At 40.5% G+C, this 26,620-nt stretch overlaps 1 protein-coding gene and 1 non-coding gene across 2 annotated transcripts in view; both read left to right on the top strand.

Moving 5' to 3' along the window:
* Nucleotides 1-9,522: 9,522 nt before the first annotated feature.
* Nucleotides 9,523-9,594, top strand: TRNAW-CCA (transfer RNA tryptophan (anticodon CCA)). Its single transcript has one exon. It is a non-coding gene; the product is annotated as a tRNA-Trp (tRNA).
* Nucleotides 9,595-14,085: 4,491 nt separating this feature from the next.
* The window catches only part of PPM1H (protein phosphatase, Mg2+/Mn2+ dependent 1H), a 306,473-nt gene continuing 293,938 nt past the window's right edge, over nt 14,086-26,620 (top strand). Inside the window, exon 1 of the mRNA XM_005886919.3 lies at nt 14,086-14,877. Within this exon, the coding sequence (XP_005886981.2) occupies nt 14,633-14,877 (245 nt within the window). The 5' untranslated portion in view covers nt 14,086-14,632. The remainder of the gene's footprint in view (nt 14,878-26,620) is intronic.

The raw sequence follows: 26,620 nt of genomic DNA, 5'->3' as shown, positions 1-26,620 counted from the left end.
TTTCCGAATTGAAATGTGGAACTGGGACATTGTAATATGAACTGTTTTCAAATTTTTAATTTCCAACTCTTAACTATGATGCAGAGTGCATTCAGAATGAAAAGCAAAACAGACAAGCAAAAAGCAAAAAAGGTAGTGAGAACAACAGCAGAGGACTTGAAAGCTGTCTTTTCCTTTATAGAAAAAGAAAAGTGACATTTTGTATTCTTGTGGAAATCTAAGCATAACCTCTGTATGACAGAAAGAAGGAGAAATGAGCATCCATCTTTGATTGCATAATTGAGGTTTAAGCCTTATTCTCCTTTTTAAGTGGAAGGGGGCGGTTTTTCAGTGAGTTTGGAGGCTAAAAACAAGCTCCTGATTGCTTTTCACACAGGAAGCTGTTAGTGGAAATAATTTTTTTTTTCCCCAAGTTGCTTCAGTCATGTCCGACTCTGTGCGACCCCATGGACTGCAGCCTACCAGGCTTCTCTGTCCATGGGATTCTCCAGGCAAGAACACTGGAGTGGGTTGCCATTTCCTTCTCCAAGTGGAAATAATAGCTACCATTTTTTAAATGCCTACTAGTTGCCTGGCACACTGTAGGCACTTTAAGTATGTTATTCTAGAATATCTCAATAATAAACATTTCTGAATTATTCTACAAATTTCCAGTAGCTAATACTGATGAGTCTTGCTGCTGAAAAAAAGCACAATATTACACGTGCTCTGACACATACAAGCTCTAATTGATAATAAGTTTCTTGGGACTTGTCACCCTGCTACATTTTAGGATAACCCAAGTTAGTTGTGTTTTGTTTTTTCTTTAAACTAAGTTGATTTTCAACTGTCATGTTTTACAAACTTTGTTAACTTCTGAAAATATCTTTCTATTGTTTTTATGAATAATAGCAAAACAATGAAAAAGAATTATGTACTAAGAAGAAGACATTGCTGAATATGACAGGAACCATTGATGGGTAGTATTCATGAAAACCAAGATTAATTAAAATTGATTCTTAATTTCAAATTGAACATTCACTAACAGGCATTTCTTATGTTTACCTAAAATAAATAGACTGCCAGTTAGTCCTTCTGCCAAAAAATGGTTTTATTCAAGATCAGCAAAGAATTGCAAATCCAGGTTTACAGCTATGACACTGCTCAGAGTGCTCAGTCGTGTCCGGCTCTTTGCAGTCCCATTGACTGTGGTCTGCCAGGCTCCTCTGCCCATGGAATTTTCCAGGCAAGAATTTTGGAGTGTGGTGCCACTTCCTATTCCAAGGGATCTTCTTGACCCTGGGATTAAACCCACGTCTCTTGCATCTCCTGCATTGGCAGGCAGACTGTCACTGTTCCACCTGTCACAGCCCTCTCCCTCAATGAAAAAACTCTTTTAAAGAGGGGGAAAGGAAGTTTGAAAGGCAATAGTAAACAAAGAACCCACTGGAGGAACTGAGAGTTCTGAAGTATAGCGCCTTTCCATTAGCTGAGTTGTGACAGCCTTTCATTGGCTGAACTCTTGCCAGGCAAGAAGAAGAAGTCTTTCCTTGGGTTCAGCTATCGTCATAGAATGTGAAAGCTTCACCTTCTGGCCTCTCAACTCTATTTTAATTGAGATTTTTTATTTATTAATTTTTACATACTTTTTTCATAATTTAATAGAACTATCAAAGGCATCAAGTATAAGAGCATTCAAAATACATTTATATTCAAATTTAGGGCATAGTTTTGTTTTCCAGATGTATCAAATAAAGTGCTTTTCAACATATGGTTTCATCAGACTTGTATACTGAGGATATTTACACTAAATCTGGTAATCCCTAGGTACCAAAATTAGGATGCTAGGAAGTACTGGCCTGGGTTTGTGAACCTTTTATCTCTATCTTTTTTTACACTAGAAAGTACTAATAAAGCCCTCTAATTTGATCTTTAAGTGAGACACTTATTGTTGCCATTCCCTCTTTGCCATAGTTGTTTATTTTTTCAACCTGTATTTAATACATATAATGTGTGGTAAATACTATAGATTCAGAGAGAAAAAGAAACAGCCCCCTTTTTTCAACTGTCTTACATATAGGATCAGATAATTTTAACACAATGTGACGCGCTATAATTATGGATAGAGTTATATAAAGGTGCTTTGGGAATATACAGAAAGAAGCTGTTAGCTGCTGAAAAGATGTGAGGGATAAAAAAAAAATTTAGGAGTTAGCCATCGGGTGTGGGGGGAGGGAGAGAAGACAGGCTTGCTGCATTTCAGGCAAAAGCAAATAGCCTGTTCAAACAAGAAGGTGGGGTAAAAGGACATCACATTCTGAAAGTGACAGGTAGTAAGTCTACAGCACAGAAAAGGTTACCTTGTGTCTGGAAAGGTGATCAGAACTAGATCATGAAGGCTTATGGTTTTTAACTAAATAGCCAACTGAAGAGTTTAAAATGGAAGGCAATACCATCACCAGGTGCCCTGTTTAGAAAGCTCCTTGTCACTGCTGTGTGGAAGATAGCTCCGCGTGCAGAGTAGAGCTCTCACTTTCTCAGCAAGAAAACTGCTGAGAAGTCTGAGTATGACATAGTGAATCTGAGCAAAATTGGTAGCTCTGCAATAGTCAGGGGAAGATAAGCTTGGCAGGTATTTGGAAGGCAGATACAAAACAGGTTGACAGACTGATATGGGAAGATACCTCTCAGATCTCTAGATTAGGTAGGTGGATACTAATGTCATTAATTGAGACCATAGTTTCAGGAGGAGGAAAAGCAGAGTCATGGTCATGAAATTCTATTTGTGTATGTTTATTTTAAGATACCTGGAAGATATACAAGTAGAGAATTTTGAGTCAGATTAAAACCCTATAAAGCCTCAGGCTTTGAAAAATTATATCTAGTGCCCTGGTTCCCTCAATTAAACTAAAAAACAATACAAAGTCTTATGTAAAAATAAAAGGAGGGCCAAAAATGTTTTGCTTTTTCTAAAAATGATAACTTTGTTACTTTAGTAAAACATTACCCAAAATGAAGATTTTTAAAATATATATAATACATATTTATTTATTTATATAAATACCTTTATTTATATAATGTACTTATTTATGCAAATATATTCATATAAATGTACTTATTTATACACATATATTTATTTATTGGGCTTCCCAGGTGGCTCAATGGTAAAGAATCCACCTGCCAATTCAGGAGATGCAGGTTCAATCTCTGGGTTGAGAAGATCCCCCCAGAGAGAGAAATGGCAACCCACTCCAGCATTCTTGCTTGCAAAATCCCATGGACAGAAGAGCCTGGCAAGCTATAGTCCATGGAGTCGCGAAGAGTCAGACACAACTTAGTGACTAAACAGCAGCATTTATATATTACTGTTTTTTTGTCCCTGTTTGGCACATGACAGAAGCATGTGCACAGACAGACTGCATATTGTGTAATCCAGGCTGGGAAGTGATTAGCAGGCAGTGGTCAAGCCTACTTCTTTCTCAACAGTTTCCCATATGCTGAAAAATATACAAATCTGCCTATGGCAGATGTCCTTGGGGTTTGACACTAACGTAAGCCCATGGAAACCAAGCAGAAGAAAGGGACAGTTCATACATATCTGAACAGAACCAGTTTATTACAGACCTGCCTATGGAAAATGTACTTGGGAATTTGCACTAACGTAAGCCCATAGAAACCAAACAGAAGAAAGGGCCAGTTCATCTGTATCTGCCTAGAACCAGTTTATGAGTCTCATCCATGGCTGTGCTTCTTCTGTATCAATTAGAGTCAAAGTGCTTGGGCCACTCCTTATTTTCTTATTTGATATATTCCCTCACTTCCGTGTCTGCCTGTCCATTAAGCATAATAAACAGCACGCATTTCTCATATGCCAGTATTTCTCAAATGGGTTCTATCAGAATCTCCTGAATGGCTTGGTAAATGAGATTGTTGGGTACCACCCCCATAGGTTCTGATTCAATAGAGCTGGGATGGAGCCAGAGAATTTACTTTCCTAACAAGTTTATGGGGGTTCCTTGTGGTTGCTGGTCTAGAATTTAATATGCCAGTTTTCCACAGTCAAAGCAATTAGAAGAAAATTGAGACCATAAATTAATTTTTAAATTCACTGAAGTAGACATAAGGGAAAAGTTCATAAAAGTAGGATATGTTCATTATGAAGGGATAACCAGGGTAATTGGGGTGGGTCACCTTGCTTTTCAATAAAATCTGACATTATTTGTTGTGCCTGTCCACTTGGGTTATGGAAAGCTGATCCTAAAAATATTTACAGACAAACATAGAAAGCCTCTCTACTTTAACTGAAAATACAGCTGATGACAAAGGGACAATGCAACTAATGCTGCATTTCCAAGACAGCCTAAATAGCTATTGCACATAGTGGCATAGAATAAGACTGATCCTTTGAGGGGATAAGAAGTAATTTGAGTTTGCAGTTCTTACTTAAAAAGTTGTCTTTAGTTGCTTGACTTCTGAATTTTTGTGACCCACATGCCCTTCTCAGCGTACAAGTTAACTTTTTCATTGAGTAAACAATCTTCATTGGCTACTTGACTCAGACTATCATTGCCTTGAAAAAATAATCCTAATAGCAGGAATTTTTAAATGACTAATAGATCACGTTTAAAAAGAGATATTGTGCTTCCCTGATGGTTCAGTGGTAAAGAATCTGCCTGCCAATGCAGGAGACATGGATTCAATCCCCGATCCCAGAAGATTCCCGCATTCCACGAAGCAACTAAGCCTGTGTGCCACAACTATTGAGCCTGTGCTTCAGAGCCCAAGAACGCAACTACTGAAGCCTGCTCACCCTACAGCCCATTCTCTGCAACAAGGGAAGCCACTGCAACTATAGAGTAGCCTCTGATCACTGCAACTAGAGAAAAGCCCAAGCAGCAACGAATACCCAACACAGCCAAAAATAAGTAGCTAACTAAAAAAAAAAAAAAAAGGACCCTAAAGGCCTACATTCTCATGGTTAGGGTGAACCAGAAATAAACTTGTCCCTTCCTCCCTTGGGTATAGGGTTAATGGAGATAGATTATAGGCTCAGATGATAATAAATAGATTTTTAAAAGAGATGTTAACATAGAAAGGCTTGGAAACAGACTGGTAATTTTATAATTTTTTAGAAAATATTTCAGTATAATAGAATTTAGAATTTTCAAACAACTTTAGCATAACCTAGGCAGCTACAATGGCACCCCACTCCAGTACTCTTGCCTGGAAAATCCCATGGACAGAGGAGCCTGGAAGGCTGCAGTCCATGGGGTTGCTGAGGGTCGGACATGACTGAGCGACTTCACTTTCACTTTTCACTTTCACACACTGGAGAAGGAAATGGCAACCCACTCCAGTGTTCTTGCCAGGAGAATCCCAGGGACGGGGGAGCCTGGTGGGCTGACGTCTCTGGGTCTTACAGAGTCGGACACGATTGATGCGACTTAGCAGCAGCAGCAGCAGGCAGCTACCAATTTAAAACAAGTTCTATCTAAAAAAATAGAAAGTAATTTGTTTGGAATTTGGAACCATTTACCAATGTCATTATTGTACTTAAAACAGTCTGAAGTTTCTAATAAATTTAGAAATTTCGGAATCCATAGAAAATTAACAAAATCCTTAAGATTAACTGAAATATCAGGTCTTTATTTGGTAAAGGTAGGGAAAATATTTTGTAATGTAAACTTTATAGTTGATGGAATATGAAAGTACACAGTGGGACTGGGTCCTATTTTGTTACTAGCTATGTGGTTTTAGACAAGTCATTACCTTCCCCAACTTCAGTTTCCTCATTAGTAAACTGGCAGTGTTAATAAGCAGCATTGGAAACAATGTTTAACTTGTAAGATAGAAGAGCATTGTCAACAACATGTAAACTTTCCTTCTCTCACAGGGCAGGGTGCTGTCAGTACTGTAATGTAGATTATTCATTTATTAACCATCCACTCTGTATCAGGAAAAATAATAGGAATTTCCATGCTTTCCACTTAATTATCAAAATAATCCTATGCAGTATTTCTACTTTTCTTGTTGTAAGTGAAAATAATTAAAAAGAGGAAATGGTTTAAAATTTTAATATTAAAAACTAGTCCCTATATAAAAAAGATTTAAATAAAACAGATAACCCTGGGCCAACATTAGTTATATCGTATTTATAACTACTTTTTCACTGATTCAAAGCTACCCTATGAGATTGGAATGATTATTTTTTCCATGTAATGTATAAATTATATATATGTTAAAAATAAATAATTTAATACAGACCTATTTTAAATACATATTAATTAAATATTAAATTAATTTTATTTATTATTTATATATTATATGATATATATTTATAATATACTTTGTTTTATATTTGTAATAAATTTTGTATTTCCAGCACTTAGCCTAATGCTTAGCAAGTTAAACGGCTCAGTTGGTAAATTAATTCTTTTTTTTGGCTGTGCCATGGTGCATCGGGATCTTAGTTCCCCAACCAGAGATTGAACCTATGCCCCTGCGGTGGAAGCATGGTGTCCTAAACACTGGACTGTCAGAGAATTCCCGGTAAATTAATTCTTTTTGTTGTTGTTGTTAATCTTGTAATCTTTTAATCTTGTTGTTAATATTGTAATAAACAATATGTTATATGTTTATGTATATACTATATTTATGTTATATTATATATAACTATACATTTAATATAATTATTATATATTAAGTAACTTTAGTCATCTGACCACTGGTTGATTAGTGTTCTGTTAGCACAGGATCAAAGTCAAATGGGAGAAAGAAATGAATAAAGAGATTTTGGATAGAGAAATTAATCATAAACTCAATAAGAGATCTTGGTTTTAAGGGTACTCCTTTTCAGTTTCACATATACAACATACACAACATACTGGATATTTTTTATCGATTATATGTATGTGTGTTTAAATTGTGGGTCATTAAAGGAACAGAGTGGACTTCCCAGATGACACTAGTGGTAAAGAACCCACCTGTCAATGCAGACGACATAGGAGACCAGGTTTGATCCTTGGGTGGGGAAGATCCCCTGGAGGAGGGCATGGCAACCCACTCCAGTATTCTTGCCTAGAGAATCCCATGAACAGAGGAACCTGGTAGACTACAGTCTATGGGGTCTCAAAGAGTCGGACACTGACTTAGCCCTAGCAGTACATTATATATTAAATATATATTATATACTTATGTATAATATATTTATATTATATGATATATTTCTATTATTTATTTATTAAATAAATAAAAATATATTTATTGTATACATATTTAAAATATATACTATATGTTTATATTATATATATTTATTTCCATTTTATTTGTAAGTATTCTTATAATTGACATATTTCAGTGTCTAATCTACAGTAGGTCTTATGGGACCCAGAACTAAGTGAGAAGGATTCAGATTTATACAAGTCCCATATCAGTTTTAGAGCAGTGGTTGCAGTAGGACAAGGTGGGCATGGGATAGAATAGTCTATAGAAAGTGGCCAATGGGAAAGTAAGAGGAAAAGTCAGATGTAATCCATTGATTGAATGTACCAGTGATTCTGAGATTAGGTGTTTGTAATCTAGAGAACATCTGTACTGATGGATGTAAAATTTGCTGAGATGCTGTAACTCTGTACTCAAAAATTAGCTATAAATCTCCTGGTTCATAAGGAAATAGTTATTTATAAATAAAAGTGTTTTTTTTTTTTTTTACTGTGGAGAAATAAAATCCTTCTTACTAGTCAAAGATTTCTGGTCAGTACATTACTACATGTGAAACCAGAATCTAAAGTATTTCTGAAGCAAAAGCAAGTTAATGTTAACTATTTTAATATTATATCCTGATTGATATACATCAGGTTACCAGTTTGCTGTGAAGCAGAAACCCACATGCCTTAATATTATCATTATTATTACTATTATTATTAGCTTCACTAGGCAGCTTGCAGGATCTTAGTTCCGCAACCAGGGATCATATCCATGGTCCCTACAGTAGAATTGTGGAGTTCTAACCACTGGCCCTCCAGGGAATTTCTATCCATATTATTACCAATCTGGGTATTGACTGAAGTTAGCTAAGCATTATCTATCAAATATCAGAGGTTAAAGAAGTTCTGCTTATAGATAAGACTGATCTTAAGGGATAACTTGAGAAAGAACTTTAAGAAAACAGAGGGTATAAATATAACAGTTTTGGCCATTCAAACAAGTTACATTCTTCTCCAGAATAGATTAACAACAACAAAAAAAGAATTAATTTACCGGGAATTCTCTGACAGTCCAGTGTTTAGGACACCATGCTTCTACTGCAGGGGCATAGGTTCAATCTCTGGTTGGGGAACTAAGATCCCGATGCACCATGGCACAGCCAAAAAAAAAGAATTAATTTACCAACTGAGCCGTTTGACTTGCTAGGCATTAGGCTAAGTGCTGGAAATACAAAGATGAGTAAGAATGTTCTTACCCTATAGGATTTCACTGTCTAATGAGAAGACATGGATAAACTGCCAGACACAATTCGAGGCGGTATGTACCTGCTGCTGTTGAGACGGCTGAGTCCTGGAATGGCATTATTCATCCTTCTTGGAGAAGGGATAGGCTATCCACTCCAGCATTCTTGGGCTTCCCTTGTGGCTCACCTGGTAAAGAATCCACCCACAATGTGGGAGACCCGGGTTTGATCCCTGAGTTGGAAAGATCCTCTGGAGAAGGAAAAGGCTACCCACTCCAGTATTCCTGGGCTAGAGAATTCCATGGACCGTATAGTCCATGGGGTTGCAAAGAATTGGACGCGACTGAGCAACTTTCACTCTCATCCTTCTTGTGGCCTGTCTTGCAAATGAGCTTTCTACTTGAAACCCAAATCTCTGTATTTTAAAAATTTTTGTTCCTATGAACCCTCCACCCAGTTTTCCCCTAGTGTTGATGAACTAAGAAATTAACGTTCATACACCGTTGTAGCAGGTTGTGCTCCTTATATCCCCAGACTAACAGTTCCTCAGGTTTGCCTTGACTAACAGTAATTGGACACTTAAAAAACAATTTTATACTATTTTTTAAAGATTACACTCCATTTACATATAGTATTACTCGTGTGGCTCAGATGGTAAAAAGTCCACCTGCAGTGCAGGAGACCCGGGTTCAATCCCTGGGTCAGAGAGATCCCCTGGAGAAGGGAATAGCAACCCACTCCAGTATTCTTGCCTGGGAAATCCCATAGATGGAGGAACCAGGCGGGCTGCAATCCATGCAGTTGCAAAGAGTCAGACATGACTGAGTGACTATCACACACACACACACATTACAGAATATTGACTTTATTCCACATGTTTTCAAATACATCCTTGTAGCCTATTTTATACCCAATAGTATGTACCTTCCACCTCGACACTTTGAAGATACCTGGTCAGGTATTTTTGTAGAAGACCTTTGGCTTGGGTTTGACTCGTTTTCTCTTGACTATACAGAGGTTAAAGGATTTGGGAAGAATACCATGAAGTGATATGTTAATTTCATCGTGAAATGTCAGCAGGTACAGGATGGGCTTCCCTGGTGGCTCAGAGGTTAAAGCATCTGCCTCCAATGTGGGAGACCCAGGTTCGATCCCTGGGTTGGGAAGATCCCCTGGAGAAGGAAATGGTAACCCACTCCAGTGTTCTTGCCTGGAGAATCCCATGGACAGAGGAGTCTGGCAGGCTACAGTCCACGGGGTCGCAAAGAGTCGGACACAACCGAACGACTTCACTTCACATCTTCACAGGCTGTTAACCGTGATCACTTGTTTCAGGTGATGACTGCCAGGTTTGTTTTTTTTTTTCACTGCAAGTCATTGCTTTTCCTTTTGTAATTAATTAATATCTAGGGTTGGGAGGTTTCCTTGATGTTTTAACTGAAGACATCATCCAGACCTTTTTTGTTTTCTCTTGAAAATAGTCTTGTTGCTAGCAAAGAGTCATTGAATAGTCAAAAGTATATCATAGGCCTAGAAATGAGATTATGTTTACACAAAGAACATCCAAATATAAGGTCTATGTATCTATCCTGTAAATGGATATTCTACTAAAGGCTTCAAACTCATAATTTTCAGGGAAAAAGAGAATAACAAGAGAGACAAATGAAGGATACTTTTTGATGAGTGGAGCATACACACTGGGTGTAACAAACCCATTGATTACCATGCCATTTGATTTAGGGAATAAATAACTACCTCTAAAGCTGGAAGCACAAATACTACCAAATTTGCGTCTGTAATAGGTATGAAAAGTAATTTTTCAGGGGCTTCCCTAAAAGCGATGACTATTCCCATTTTAATGACAATTTACTGCTTAGCTAAAGCACTGATCTTCATGGGTGACATAACTGGGGAGTAAATTATATGGGAAATATTTCTCTGAAAAACCCTAGGATGGGACACTGACCTTAGAGGTGGGTATAAAGATAAGATAGTTGATTGATTAGTTGGCTGTGAACACATACTAAAGAAATTCAAAGGAGAACAGGCACAGGATTCCTGTTTTGCCTGTGGTTAGCAGTAATGCTCAAAATTCTCCAAGCCAGGCTTCAGCAATATGTGAACCGTGAACTTCCTGATGTTCAAGCTGCTTTTAGAAAAGGCAGAGGAACCACAGATCAAATTGCCAACATCTGCTGGATGATGGAGAAAGCAAGAGAGTTCCAGAAAAACATCTATTTCTGCTTTATTGACTATGCCAAAGCCTTTGACTGTGTGGATCACAATAAACTGTGGGAAATTCTGAAAGAGATGGGAATACCAGACCACCTGATCTGCCTCTTGAGAAACCTGTATGCAGGTCAGGAAGCAGCAGTTAGAACTGGACATGGAACAACAGAGTGGTTCCAAATAGGAAAAGGATTATGTCAAGGCTGTATATTGTCACCCTGCTTATTTAACTTGTATGCAGAGTACATCATGAGAAACGCTGAACTGGAAGAAACACAAGCTGGAATCAAGATTGCCGGGAGAAATATCAATCACCTCAGATGTGCAGATGACACCACCCTTATGGCAGTAAGTGAAGAGGAACTAAAAAGCCTCTTGATGAAAATGAAAGTGGAGAGTGAAAAAGTTGGCTTAAAGCTCAACATTCAGAAAACGAAGATCATGGCATCTGGTCCCATCACTTCATGGGAAATAGATGGGGAAACAGTGGAAACAGTGTCAGACTTTATTTTTCTGGGCTCCAAAATCACTGCAGATGGTGATTGCAGCCATGAAATTAAAAGACGCTTACTCCTTGGAAGGAAAGTTATGTCCAACCTAGATAGCATATTCAAAAGCAGAGACATTACTTTGCCAACAAAGGTTCATCTAGTCAAGGCTATGGTTTTTCCAGTGGTCATGTATGGATGTGAGAGTTGGACTGTGAAGAAGGCTGAGCGCCAAAGAATTGATGCTTTTGAACTGTAGTGTTGGAGAAGACTCTTGAGAGTCCCTTGGACTGCAAGGAGATCCAACCAGTCCATTCTGAAGGAGATCAGCCCTGGGATTTCTTTGGAAGGAATGAGGCTAAAGCTGAAACTCCAGTACTTTGGCCACCTCATGCAAAGAGTTGATTCATTTGAAAAGACTCTGATGTTGGGAGGGATTGGGGGCAGGAGAAGAAGGGGACGACAGAGGATGAGATGGCTGGATGGCATCACTGACTCGATGGACATGAGTCTGAGTGAACTCTGGGAGTTGGTGATGGACAGGGAGGCTTGATGTGCTGCGATTCATGGGGTCGCAAAGAGTCGGACACGACTGAGTGACTGAACTGAACTGAACTAAGCAGAACAAAGTCTGCTGTGCATAAAGATATGCCAGAACTTTCCCATAACAGATAATAACAGAGAAACATAAAATAATCTTACAAAATGCTGATTCACAAATATGGCTAATATTACCAAATTTAATTATGATAAATATCCTACTTGACAAAAAAGCCTACAGAGAATCTTAACAGTGGTCATCCCCTAAGGAAATGATTTGGTCTTTTACTTTTTTTGTTTACAGTCTGTACTATTGGACTTTATTTATTGACCGCGATTGGGTACTACATTTAAATTGAAAAATAAATCTTTTATCTAGTAAATACCTAAGGAAAGCCTTAGGTAAAGTAAAACCTCTAGTAAAGCTTTGCCCTAAGGTAAAATGAAGGGAAGAAAATAGTAAATTCATCTCAATAGAGATTTGTTACTGAAGTATCTATGTTGTAGCTGCTGTTTAGTTGCTCAGTCATGTCTGACTCTTTGAGAACAGTGATGTGCAGCCTGCCAGGCTCCTCTGTCCATGGAATTTTCCAGGTAAGAATACTGAAGTGTGTTGCCATTTCCTTCTCCAAGGGATCTTTCCAGCCAAGGGATCAAAACTGCATCTCCTGCTTGGCAGATGGATTCTTTACCACTGAGCCACCTGGAAAGCAGGAAGTATCCATAGAACATTGTTAAAAGGTCATTGTTCTACAAGAGCTTGACAAGGAGATTCTAAGTTTCTATAACTCAGTGGATGCTGGAGCAGGTATTAATAGTTGGCTGGATAAAGTTTAATCACTACATTGATATTTCTCATTTAGAAGCAGTTTACAATGAACAAAGCAAAGATTGAGAAGACTTTAGGGGGGAGGGGATGGTTCTTCAGCTTTTGCATCTTTTTCAGTTCTGCTGCCAATTTTAAAATTAGGGAAAGGGGGCCAAGATAAAAAACTGCATTTCTGTTCTGAAAGTCACTCAATCATGTCTGACTCTCTGGGACCCCATGGACTATACAGTTCATGGAATTCTCCAGGCCAGAATACTGGAGTGGGTAGCCTATCCCTTCTCCAGCAGATCTTCCTGGCCCAGGAATCAAACTGGGGTCTCCTTATTGCAGGCGAATTCTTTACCAGTTGAGCTACCTCTGAGAAAAGAATTAAAGAATTCATTGACAGGCGTGATATTCACTGAAAGGTTGAATGTTGTTTTTTACAAAATCATTTGGTATATAGTAAACCGAAGTACCTATTCATGAAAAAGCCAAAGGAGAAATTGCCTTAAAAAGTATAGATACTGAATAAAGGGAATCAGTGAAGTTTACTCAGTTCTCCCCTAAAAGCCAGGATGCTAATTTCTGTTCAAAGAATTTTCTTACCTTCCAAAACCTGGGCTGCTCTTTCCCCCACCCCCACTTACTGAGAAAAGGGCCTGTATTCCTTCCCGATTTCCAAGTGAGCCTTTCAGTGTGTACCTCCACAAGTACCACAGAATCTTGGCAAATTACATGGTAGGTAAACATAGGAACAGGAAACAGAATAAGTAAACACGAACAGGACACAGCTCTCTTGCAAAAAAAAAAAAAAAAAAAAAAAACATTTAACAAACGTTACCCCCTGATGAAGCACATTTATCGATTCTTCACAAACATTTTGTTTTAATACAAGATTACCACAAAAGGTTATGGTTCCAGACATTTATTCACTTTTACTTTGGCATTTGAGTTGCTTTGTTTTTAAGAATTCCTTCCATTTTAACGTACCCTTAGATAATTTTATAACAATGTTTTGAATAAAGAAAAGGCTGCATTAAGTGTATCAATAGTAAACAGGGTCAGCTTTGAAAAGATACTCCGGTTTTGTTGGTATGTTGAAGGAAAATGCTTGTATAAACCTATTACACAATTAATTAACAGGTAAAATAGTGCTTGCTTCTTATTTCTTAGAGCTCTTTTGTTTTCTTGGCCATCAACCTTACTGAAACAGGGTCTGCTCGGCAGATAATGATGCGTGTGGTGGTACTGAAAGAAAAAGAAAAGTAATTCTATAAATGCCTCGGGAAAAACTTGTAATGATTTTTGTGCAACCACTGAGGGTTGTTGCTTTTTGCTCCGAAGTCTCTCATACCAGGTGCTCCTCTTTTCCACTCCAGTACCTGGAGCAGCCCCATCGGGATTTCACCTGTCTACCTTTTCCCCTCCAGCGTCCGAAGTTTCCCTTTTTGAAAGCGTAGGCAGCATTCCTCCGCGAGTGGATTCCTCAACTGGCTTTTCCCGGCGGCCCAGCTCCACGTGACCTCCCCTGACACCTGTGCAGCCACCGGCTCACAGCGCCCCCCATCCCCTCCGCCAGGTACCGACGGGGCCTGGCGCTCCCTCCCAGAGGAGGTCCCGGTCCGGGTGCGAGCCTCGCTCGGGCCGGCAGGGGAGGGGCTGAGCCACGGCCCCGGCAGCCGCTGGAGCCCTTGCAACGGGATTATCACATGACTCGACGGCGGCGGTAGCCGTGGCAGCAGCCGCGCCGGCTCCGCGGGCTCGCTGGGTGGGCTCAGTTCCGCTCACGCAGGAGTCGAGCGCTGCGGGCAGAGAAGGGACCTGCTACAGGCTGCAGCAGCGCAGCCGCTCCCGGTGCGCTCGGCGTCTCCCCCGGCTGGGCCGGGGGCCCGCTCCATGCCGCTCGGTTGCGGAAGTGCAGCGGGGGGAGGCGGCGGCGGCGGCAGGGAGCGCGGGAGGCCGGGGCTCGGCCCCCTGCAGCATTAGGCTCTGGGAGCCGCGCGGCGAGCCCCGCGGCCCGGCTGCCCGTGCGCCCGGCGCCCGCCGCAGCCTGCATGCCCCGCGCTGCGCCTAGCCCGGCCCCCGCCGCCGCCGCCGACCCCTGCTCGCACCACTGCTGCCGGGCGCCGGAGTAATATGCTCACTCGAGTGAAATCTGCCGTGGCCAATTTCATGGGCGGCATCATGGCTGGCAGCTCAGGCTCCGAGCACGGCAGCGGCGGCTGCGGAGGCTCGGACCTGCCCCTGCGCTTCCCCTACGGGCGACCCGAGTTCCTGGGGCTGTCTCAGGACGAGGTGGAGTGCAGCGCCGACCACATCGCCCGCCCAATCCTCATCCTCAAGGAGACCCGGCGGCTGCCCTGGGCCACTGGCTATGCAGAGTGAGTGCAGCGACACCGGCGGCGCCCCTTCTCTCCGCGGCCCTTCCCCGCACGGTTCCAGCTCTCCTCTCTCCTTGTTCCTCGGCCCCAGGGCCCTCCGCTGGCTGCCGGCGTCCAGGCCGCGGAGGGCACCTCTTAACTTATGCTGGCCATTCCTCTCTTCTCCTCCTCCCCTCTCCCCCAGCCCCAAGGACGCGGCGTCTCCAGCCCGGGTTTGGGTGGTAGATGGGTGATGGGTGGCAGCGCTGGACCGTGGGAAAGCTAAGGCTGGACGCCGCTGTGAATCTGAGGGCTGTGTCACTTGGAAGAAAGTGCGTGGAACAGCCCTGCTGAAGTTTGAAACACAGCAGGGAAATCTGGTGTCTGTGCGCCCATCCCCCCAAATCTTTGTGCCTCCGCGTGAAGTTTGTGGGGTAGAGCTTGGAGAAGCTGTCGCTGCGCCTGGGGTTGGGGCTTTGGGGGCGGTTGTCCCGGCGGCCGCGGTCCGGCGCTGGGTTGCACAGGCTCAAAAGGTCTCAGTTTCTCAGACTTCAGCCTAAGAGCTCCTTGGCTTCTCTTTTTGCTGGTGAGAAAACCCTGTGCCTTTAGTGAATGCCAATACTGTTTCCCCCAGTCCTTGGGAAGGGGGCAACTTCTTCCAGGTGCCTAATGATAGCATTTTGGTAATCAGCTTTGGCGATTAAGTGAGAGGTTGAGTGATTTACTATTTCAAGAACCGACTGTGTTACGTTGACGACCTGGAGTGGAACTGGGAAAGGAGAGAGGAAGGATTTTAATGGCCTCCCCACCCCCAACTCTACAGCTGTTCCATTGAGCTTCTTATGAATGGTAGGATAAGGACTGTTTATTTCCCCTATAAAGCGTCATAAAACTGGGAAATTCGGAAGGCAGAATTTAGGAGACCAGAGTTTCGGGATTAATAATGACTCGGTGGGTGCAAAAGTGCACGCGAAACCTTGCCTGGCACACCTGCCCCTTTTGCTTTAACTCCATCCGCTCTATAATCTTGGCCCTCCCCCGCCGGTGCACAGCCTCGCCCGCTGATTGGTTCATCGGGGCACCAATCGGCTCTCCCGAAGCCCGGCGCTTTGATGCTGACCCTGTTCTGGTGGCCCGGATAGCCCCGAGCAGGCATGATCTCCGACGCTCCGGGTTCCGGGGTGACAGTTTGCAAGACGCTCTTCCGAGAACTCCGAATTCTGTTTTCCTTCCCCTTTAATCGTACAGTTGTTTCCCCACCTGCTAAAATAGAAAATATGTATAAATGGCGCTATGTAACTAGAGGGTGAAAAATAGGAAACAGGTGAGAGTGATGAGTGCTAAAACAATAAAAATTAACACATAATAAAGGGCAGGCGTGGAAGAAAGCGTTGGGGTGAGGGAGGTACAAAATATTATTATACCTTTGAGGATAAAACTAAAGCAAAAACATTTGTGTGGTTGAAAAGTGCCTTCCAAAGCATCAAGTACTATTTCCTGACTAAAATAACACCTCGGACTCCGCCAAACCCTCCATCTTGCGTGGAAGATCATTTGGACTTTTGCAAGGCAAAAAATCAACTCGGAGCAAAGTTTGTCCTACAGTTCTGTAAAAGGGGCGCTGTGCTGTCAAAATGTGTAGGGACCCATTGTCACTCCAGTGGGTTCACCAGGGCCATGGCACTTAGGTCTGAAGGGCTTAAGAGATAAGCAGGCAAGTGGTGAGAAAGTTTTGAGAGCTAGGAAGAAAGATGTTAAAACACAACGTGGAAGCTACTTGAACACAGTTAAAGGAGGGCCTCAGATAGGAAGGGGAAGGGGGAAAAAAACGATCAGTTTGAAAACTGTGGCAAGCAGATGATGTGCAAAGGGCTATACAGACTGTAAGGGAATCTGAAATGAGACCCGTGGGAGGAGTTGTACCTCCTCCTACCTGGGCCTCAGCTTCCTTATCTCAAGCTAATCTTTTCCTTGACTAGAACATAAGGGAGGTTCAGTTGGAAGGTTAGAAAGGCCACTGTAAAATGTTTAGTTTTTAAAGCTAGTTATGAAATTAATATATACTTGTGAATTCAAGCAAAGACCTGTATGCAGATGTAAGCCAGCCCCCACCCCCATCTACCCAGACAATTCTGTGTTTGAGTAGTGGTACTGCCTTTGTAGACCTAATTGGAGACACCTATAAATAAATATCCTGCTCTTCTTTTTCCTTTCTCAAATAGACTCAAACTAAGCATGTTATTCTGTAGTTTCACAAAACACTATGTCATGGACTTTATTCCAAGAAAATAATATAGAATTACCTCATTTTGTTGAAATGTATACATTTACAAATGTGTACATACTATACATTTCATGAATGTATACATACTATACATTTCAAAAGTAACTAGCATAATGCTTACTGTTTAGTGATTATACTGTTTTCAGGTTTGTATCATATCCTTTGATTCTCACAACAATCCTGTGAGGTAGGTACTAACATTTCCATCTTATAGATAAGGATACAGACACACTGAATGGTTAAGCAACTTGTCCAGAGTCTTACCACCTTAACAGAGCCTATATTTGCACTTAAGCAGTTTGACTGCAGAGCCCATAACACCAAACTACCTCCCTGCTCCATGGACTGTAGCCCACCAGATTTCTCTGTCCATAGAATTTTCCAGACAAAAATACTGGAGTGGATTGCCATTCCCTTCTCCAGGGGATCTTCCCAATTCAGAAATCTCACCCAGGTCTCCTGCATTGCAGGCAGATTCTTAACCATTGGAGACACCAAGGAAGCCCAAACTACCTCCCTCCAGTGTGTTACACTATGGCACATCCATCTGTATCCCGGATTAACCACTGACATTGTCTTGCCACTTCCCTTGTGATGAACTACTTCCTCAAACCTTGAACTATACTTTATCTTCCTGCGACAATACATCCCGAATGATCAAAATGGTTGAAATAGAGAAGGGGAGAGAAAAGACAAGTAGCAACTGTGGTTATGGTCAGAGGCGCTGCCAGTAATACTGCTCAGGATCTACTGGAAGGAGGAATTATCTTGGTTTTAGAAGGTACCAGAGAGAGAGAATTGGTAAGAAGATTGCTCAGAGTGGGGATCAGAGGGGTGTGAGTCACAGCCTGAATCGCAGGTGGTTTGCTTACCTTTCTAGAAAGTGAGCTACTTTGTAAGCCTTCCTAAGGAGGAGGAATTGACATCACTTGGTAACTGAGGAATTAGAGGAAAGTTAACTCTAATGTTGAACTTTTGTTTGGTAGAAAAGAGAATAAAAGGAGAAATGGGCTAGTTTTTGCAGCTTACTGTTAATCCTTTTCAAAAGGAGCTGCTCTATAGGTTATGTTGTTGTTTAGTCACTGAGTTGTGTACAACTTCTTGTAGCCCCATGGACTGTAGCCCACCAGATTCCTCTGTTCATGGGATTTCCCAGGCAAGAATAGTGGAGTGAGTTGCCATTTCCTTCTCCAGGGGATCTTCCCTGGAGAAGGAAATGGGATTGAACCTGCATTTCCTGCATCGGCAGGCAGATTCTTTACTGCTGAGCCACCAAGGAAGCCCCTCTATAGGTTATAGAACTAGAGAATTAGCCTAAGTGATCCCTGTAAGGTTTGGGGATCTAGAAACAGAAAACCCTCTTTTATTCAGTATTTATTGGCATTGTGCTACATGGAATTTCCTGGCTCCTCAGAAAGCCTCCTATTGTGGTTGAAAAGTTTAGCCATTTGTTTCAGGGCTGTCGGCTAGGCTATAAAACATTACAGTTACAGACAATAATCACCGAGTTAAAATCTTTACGAAAACATGGATTAGCAAGTTGTATTTTTTAGTTTGGTATTAAATTACTGACTTAGCCTGTTAGACCAGCTCACAGAGAACCATGAGAAGCAGTGGTCTGACCCAGAGACCTCATAGGGCAGCTGCTTCCTTTCTTTCTCCATAAGTTTAAATACTACCCAAGTGCTACAAGCACTTGGAAATGGGTTCAGTTTTTTAATGGGTTAGGACTGCTTTTTGACTTTGGTTCCCTTTGATCTGTTTGCCCAGCCTCTTTCCCACTGATGGTCAGTTGGACATAGAGATCCAAGTGAATGTGGAGTTTGTGCCTAAAACTACAGCAGTAGATAATGCCAGAGAATGTGCAGTGCTCTATGAAATCATCATATTCAAGTTTTATCAGTGATTTCTTTGCTTGTACAGGAAGAATAAATCATAGTTATAGCATCATTTTACTTAGATTATAGCTGTAACTATGCAATTTTTTCTCAATTATTTTTCTTACAAAACTGCCCCAGGCATGGGTATTTAAAGAAAGCTACTTTGAGAGCTTCTGTTAAATATACATTATATAAGTTCTTTTTGTCTCATGAAGGTAGTGAAAATGTTAATGAAATAACCTTATTTAAATCCAGCCAACAGCCCACAAGTATTTGGTTTGGAATCTGTAGGCTGTTCCATCTCCCACGTCACTGGCCTTAATTAGCAATTACAAGTAAATCACATTAGTTGGCTGTTTAATGGTGATGACAGAGAAACCACTATTTCTTCCTGGCCCCGAAGCTCAGAAATCCCCTGGCCTTTGTTTTTCCCTTCTGACCTCCGCTACACCCACCCCTCTTATACCTGGTAGCAGAGCTCCTCCCTGGGAACTTCCTCTTTGACTTGTAACTGAAGAAACTTGAGGTTCTCTACTTCTTGTTGGATAAGGGGGGAAAATGAATGGGGTGTACTGTTGTGGGCGGGTGGGGGAGATTCACGTAACAGAGCTCTCCTTAGCAGTTTTCTGAAGATCAGTGCAAAGTAGTCTAAAATATTTCACCTGCCTTTCCACTAACCTGCAGAAAGTATTAATTTCCTACTTTACAGCAGGTGGCTAAGCGCGCTTCCATTTTTCAGATGATAATGAAGTCATTCCCTCTGGGGTGGAGCTCCTGGACTGTTCCTTTTCTTAGAAAAATGGCTCCACTCCATCAAAGGCTAGTAATGCTCCAGACAAAAGATGTAACTCTTGTGAGATATTGGTTTATCCTGTGTTTCAGCCCCAGTTAGACAGACATCATCTCTGATTTTGCTCCACCACACAGTGCTTCCTTGTTATAGTTACATCAATGTGCTATGCTTAGTCGCTCAGTCATGTCCTATTCTTTGTGAGCCCATAGCCCTCAAGTCTCCTCTATCCATGGGGATTCTCCAGGCAAGAATACTGAAGTTGACTGCCATGCCCTCCTCCAGGGGATCTTCCCCAACCCAGGGATCAAACCAGGTCTCCCGCACTGCAGGCAGGCTCTTTACTGTCTGAGCCTCCAGGGAAGCCCAGTTACATCCATATTGGCTGATAATTTAAAGCTGACTGCATAATAGAATTGACTTCTAAAAATGTGTTATTCTAGACAATTTTAAAAATTAACATATCATTGGCATATACTGACTTCAAATGTACAACCTAATGGTTCAGAACCTGCATGTACTGTGAAATGGTCACCCGTCGTTTCAGCCATTGTGAGACAGTCAACACCCATCACCAACTCACAGATACAATTTTTTTTCTTGTGGTGAAAACTTTTTAGTAGCTTTAAAATATACAGTACAGTGTTATTGACTATAGTCACCATGCTGTACATTGCATTCCCAGGACTTATTTTATAACTGGAAGTTTGTACAATTTGACCACCTTCATTTCAGGCCCCATCCGTGGCAGCCATCAATCTGCTCTCTATGAGTTTGGTTGTTTCTTTTCTAAGATTCTAAATATTAGTGAGATCATATGGTGTTTGTCTTTCTCTGAATTATTCCATTTAATATAAGGCACTAAGGTCCATTCATGTTGTCGCAAATGGTAGGATATCCTTTTTATGGGCGAGTAATATTCCATTTTAAATATATGTATCTTTTATATATATGTCATGTTTTCTTCATTCATTCATCTATCAGTTGACACTTAGGTTGTTTCTTGGCTGCTATAAATAATCGTGCAGTGAACTTGGAAATGCAGATACCTTTTTGAGTTAGCATTTTGTTTCCTTCAGATAAATACCTACAAGTGAAGTTGCTAGATCACATAATAGTTCTATTTTTTATTTTTTGAGAGACCTCTCTACTGTTTTACATACTGGTCTCGATAATTTACCTTCTCATGAATACTGTACAAATGTTCCTTTTTTTCCACATCATTATCAGCACTTGTTATTTCTCATTTTTTTGATAATAGCCATTCTCAGAGGTGTGAGATGGTATTTTATTGTGGTTTTCATTTGCATTTCACTCATGATGAGTGAAACTGAACATTTTCTCATGTACCTGTTTGGCCACGTGTATATCTTTGGCAAAATGTATCTTCTGCTCATTTTAAAAATTAAGGACTTTGGGGTTTTTGTTTGTTTTGCTGTTGAGTTGTATGAGTTCTTTATATATTTTGGATATAAAGTCTTTATCAGATATGTGATTTGCAAATATTTTCTCCCATTCAGTAGATTTTTTATTTTAGTAATGGCTTCCTTTGTTGTGCAGAAGCTTTGAGTTTGATGTAGCCTGTTTTGTTTATTTTTACTTTTGTTACCTTCGCTTTTGGTGTCAAATCCAAAAAAATCATTACCAGGATCAAAGTCAAGGAGATTAGTGCCTATGTTTTTTTCTAGGAATTTTCAAATTTCACATTCAAGTCTTTAATCCATCTTATGTTAATTTCCTATAGGATGTAAGATAGTATCGAGTTTTTTTTTACCTGTGTCTTCCATTTCCCCCAACACCAGTTATTGAAGAGGCTGACCTCTCCCCATGGTGTATTCTTGGTTGTTTTGTCCTAAACTAATGAACCACATAGTTGTGAGTCTGTTTCTAGACTCTCCACTCTGTTCCATTGGTCTGTGTGTCTGTTTTCATGCCAATACCCTACTGTTTGTATTACTATCACTTTAGTTTTAAATTTGGAAGTGTAATGCCTCCAGTTTTGTTCTTGTTCAAGATTTCTTGGTTATTTGAGGTCTTTTGTGGTTCTGTACACATTTTCGGATGGTTTGTTCTATATCTGTGAAAGATGCCATTGTAATTTTTATAGGAATTGCATTGAATCTGTAGATTGCTTTGGGTAGTGTGGACATTTTAACAAAATTCTTTCAACTTGTAATCATAGAATATCTTTCATCAACTTGTATTTTCTTCAACTTAGTTTATTAGTGTCTTATAGTTTTTAGTGTATAGGTGTTCCACATCTGTAGTTAAATTTATTCTTATTTTTTTTGATGCAATTGTAAATGGAATTGTTTTCTTAATTAAAACATTTAAAAAATAAGTTACTTTAAGAATTAAGTGTCTTTATTATTTTCTCCCATTTGCCTAATTTTAACAGATGACTGATAATTTTTCCCTTGAATTTATGAGATATTCCCTCAGGAAATAAATAACATTCAGCTGCTTCCTTTATTTTTTTCATCCAATCAATAAAATCATTGTATTCCTATACTGGGTCCATAATTAGGACATAGTCATCATCCTGAAGAGAAGTTTATGGCATAGTCTTTCCCCCTTTAGAGTTATTCTTTGAAATTAAGTTGAAATGAAATCATGTATTAAGATTATAAGAGACCAAAACTGGGGGGTGAGGGAAGTTGTTTGTTTTGTTTTGAACGTCTTAATGCTTCTGGTATATTTCAAACCTCAGTATTTGGAGCCTTAAGGTCACACTAGGGAAGCAAATTGTTCTTTTCAGCAAGTATTATGATTAGGTGCCAAGTTCTCTGTACTTGAAGGTCCCAAGGCCTTTATACATACCTGTACAAAGGTATGATTAAGAAAGAAATTATCCTGGCACTTAAAATGGTAAGAAAGACTTTATTCAAGACTATTGGCAGTAGGGACATTGTAATGGGGAGAGAGATAAAATTAAACTCCCAGTACAGTAAAGACAGCTGGAAATTTATAACCAGAGAGCGGAGCAATGAGGCAGTGGATGGAAAATTACTAAGAGGAAACATCAAGGGTAGGGGGATTCTTGCTGAAGGTCAAGACAGGAGACGAGGACATTGATCAGAAGTCAAGGGTGACCAGATCTGACTGCTAAGTGAGGACATAAAAAGCCAAATTTCTTATCTACTATACTAACGTTTTGTGAAATAAAGGATATTTTGAACCAGAAGTTTAGAGACATACACTCTCAGAAAGAAAAAAAAAGTTTTTAGTTTCTTTGAAAATGCTATGCTCCTATTTTTCTCATTTTTCACAGACTCAAAAACCATGTATTTTACTTGTTCTGGAGGATTCCCAAGGCCATTTCCAGTTTTAAACTTTGTGAGTTCCTGGGGTTAGGCTGAGAACCAGTCTTCGCTTCCAGACTGAGGTTTTTCCCATGGGGCCTGCTGTCTCCTTCACTGTGAATTTAATTTTGAATAATTTTCTTCCAGCATTGTTATCAAAATTTTCAAACATCCAGAAAACTCGAAACCATTGTATACTTAGCACACATATGCCCACCATCTAGATTCCAAAATACCCATTTTGCTACATTTGCTTAATCATTTGTCTATCCATCAATCCATTCTTGTTATATATATATATATTTTTAATTCTTTATTTGTTTTGGTTGGTGCACACGGCTTTCTCTAGCTGTGGTGAACAGGGGCTTCTCATTGCAGGAGCATCTCTTGTTGTGGCGCACAGGCTCTATGGTGCATGGGCTTCAGGAGTAGCAGCACCCAGGCTCAGCAGTTGCTCAGAGGCTCCAGGGCAGGCGGCTTCATAATTGGGACACACAGGCTCCGTAGTTGTTGCCTACAGGCCCTAGAGTGTGGGCTCGGTAATTGTGGTTCGTGGGCTTTGGTTGCTCCGAAGCATGTGGAATCTTCCCAGACCAGGGATTGAACCCGAGTCATCTGTGTTGGCAGGCAGGTTCTTATCCACTGTACCACCAGGGAAGTCCCGTTCTTGTTATTTTTAAGTGTGTATTTCCTTAGTCCAGTGGCTTTGATTCATGCTATTAAGTTATTTTCCACAGTAAATTAAAAGATAGGTTTGAGTAGCTTTGACTTTCTCAGTAGAGAAAACCACCAAACCATCAGGTCCTCATCCATGTGAGGTGGGGGGACCCCAGACTGAACTTCTACATTGGCGTCCTGCAAAAATGCTCACTTAATCCATACACTTTCCATAATTTAATACTCACCCAAAAGAGAGTTTTACATGGGGTCAAATTGAAAAGCAGAAATAGATGACACATCTCTTTGATGTGCTCTTGTTCAATTAAATCAATAGGAAAAATTGGTTTAAAACTTGAGTCACTCCTCTCTTCAGCTGGTAGCCAGGCAGGTCAATATTAACTGAGGAGCACACTGTTCAGAAAAGATTTCAGAATCTGTTGCCTGAAAAGTGCTTCTGAATAAGAAAGACTCCATTGAGCTATGTTTACCTTACTTCTGAAGTAGATGTAATCCACTAGCAGGCTTAGGGAAATTAAAGTACCTGCTTAATTGCTCTTTTTCTGGTGTGGAATGTGAATCCATGGTGCTTTCTTTGTTACACTATTTCTGACTTAGTTTTTTTCTGAATGACTGTAAAATTTAAATGTTTCCCTATATTTTCTTTCTATGTTATTTATGAGAAAAAATATTACTACTAAGTTGCATTTGTAGAGGTCTCTATGACCCCATGGACTGTAGCCTGCCAGGCTCATCTATCCATGAAATTTTCTAGGCAAGAATACTGGAGTGGGTTGCCATTGCCTCCTTCAGGGGATCTTCCCAACCCAGGGATCGAACCCGAGTCTCCTGCACTGCAAGCAGATTCCCTACTTGCTGAGCCATCAGGGAAGCCATATATAGTCCCTGCCATGTATATTTAAATATAAGCACTTGTTATCCATTTTAATAAAAGGAGAATGAGCCCCAGAGAGAACTTATGTTACTTTAGAATCTCATGCAGTCCCATGATCCTAGTGACCATGGCTGAATCATTGAACCTGACCATTTGTTGTGTGAAATTATTCATTAATGGACATCATATTCTCATAAATAAAATGCCACAGAAGAGAGTATAATATATTTTATTACTCAGAGGAAACAAATAACCTCTAATCTCTAGGCAACTTAAAATTCCACAAGGACATTAATTAGCACATCAAATTTTATATGAAAGGATGAGTTTCAAAGCTTTAAAAAATAGTTCTGTTGAGTATAATACACTTTAAAAAAATTAACTTTCATAATATATGTGCATTTCCTATGTTTAAAACTCCAGACATTTTCAAAATTACCATCGTTTCCTAATTTCAATTAGCCGCCACCCCCCCGCTGCCCACCATTTTAATGTTTTTGGAAACCCTGTAAGTTTTAAAACCACTTAATAAATAACTTTCTCATAGTTCATGAAAGTCTGTTCATTTTACCTAGTGGTGTTTTTCTAAAGTGAATAAATAGATTATGTGTTTTACTATTAACAGCTACTTAAACATGAGGAAGTAAACTGAAAAATTTTGAATACTGGGGCTCAAATTCTGAGTCAGGTTTAATGAGACAGTTCCTTTTAACATTTATTTTGGGAGTACTGTTGTGCTCAATTTTGTCCCACACTTTGCTGCCCCATGAACTGTACCCTGCCAGGCTCCTCTGTCCATGGTATTCTCCAGGCAAGAATACTGGAGTGGGTAGCCATTCCCTTCTCCAGAGGGTCTTCCCGACTCCGGGATCAAACCCAGGTCTCCTGCATTGGCAGACAGATTCTTTACCACAGAGCCACCTGTGCAGGAGATGCAGGTTCAGTTCCCCTGGAGAAGGGAATGGCTACCCAGTCCAGTATTCTTGCCTGGAGAATTCCATGGACAGAGGACCTTGCAGGCTGAAGTCCATGGGATGGCAAACAGTCAGACATGACTGAGCATGCACACACATTGGTTTTGTTACCTAAAGTTCTTAGTTTTTACTTAAGCACAATCAAGTTTGAATGGAAAGTTTCAAGTTAGTGAACTTTGGGGGTCAGCGAGGCCAGCTGCATGGGCTCCTGCAGGGCCATCTTGGGGAATTTGTGCCTTGGCATCTTGAACTAGTCAGGTCTCGTGGAGCCTTGCTAGCTGGCTGGGCTGTGTAATGAATGTTGCAGGGCTCTAAGGCCAGCAGAAAGTTCAATTATTTGCCAAGCCGAGAGGACCAAAGTGATTCGTGCACTCTGTAGTCCTTTCAGGGAATTGACAAATAGACATTTAAGCTATTGAAAACTGGTGCATCTCTACCAGGTAATTTTTTTTCATATAAGCATAGGAGGGGGAAAATATCTCAAGTGAAACATTGATTTTTTTAAAATAAAAGTGCGGTGCATTATTGAAAGACTATATTTAAGTAGTCTGCCACAATGTACTAATCATTCTTTGCCTGTTTGAAAAGGCAAACGTTGACAAGTTATATTTAGAACACACAACTGGCAAAAATAAAAGAAAATAAATGCTTAGCAGGAAACATTTTTAGGTACGAGAAATATGAATAGCTCATAGGAAGATGTGAGGGGATGGAGGGAACCAAATCGGTATTACTACAGAAAGAACTATTAAGCGGGGAGTTTTGTTTTGTTATTGTTGGTTTGGGGCCTCAGCACACCACTTTCAGGATCTTAGTTCCCTGACTAGGGATCAAACCTAGTCTCCCTGTAGTGCAAGCACTGAGTCTTAACCCCTGAACCACCAGGGGAGCCCATTGTTTTCTTCTTTTTTATTTTTATAAGAGAAAATAGCCACAGTATTTTGTTGCAAATAAATAGCCTATGAGAATGAACTCTAAAATA

The sequence above is a fragment of the Bos mutus genome, chromosome 5 (assembly GCF_027580195.1).
Source record: "Bos mutus isolate GX-2022 chromosome 5, NWIPB_WYAK_1.1, whole genome shotgun sequence".
NCBI lineage: Eukaryota > Metazoa > Chordata > Mammalia > Artiodactyla > Bovidae > Bos > Bos mutus.
This window is presented reverse-complemented; position numbering and strand designations above follow the sequence as displayed.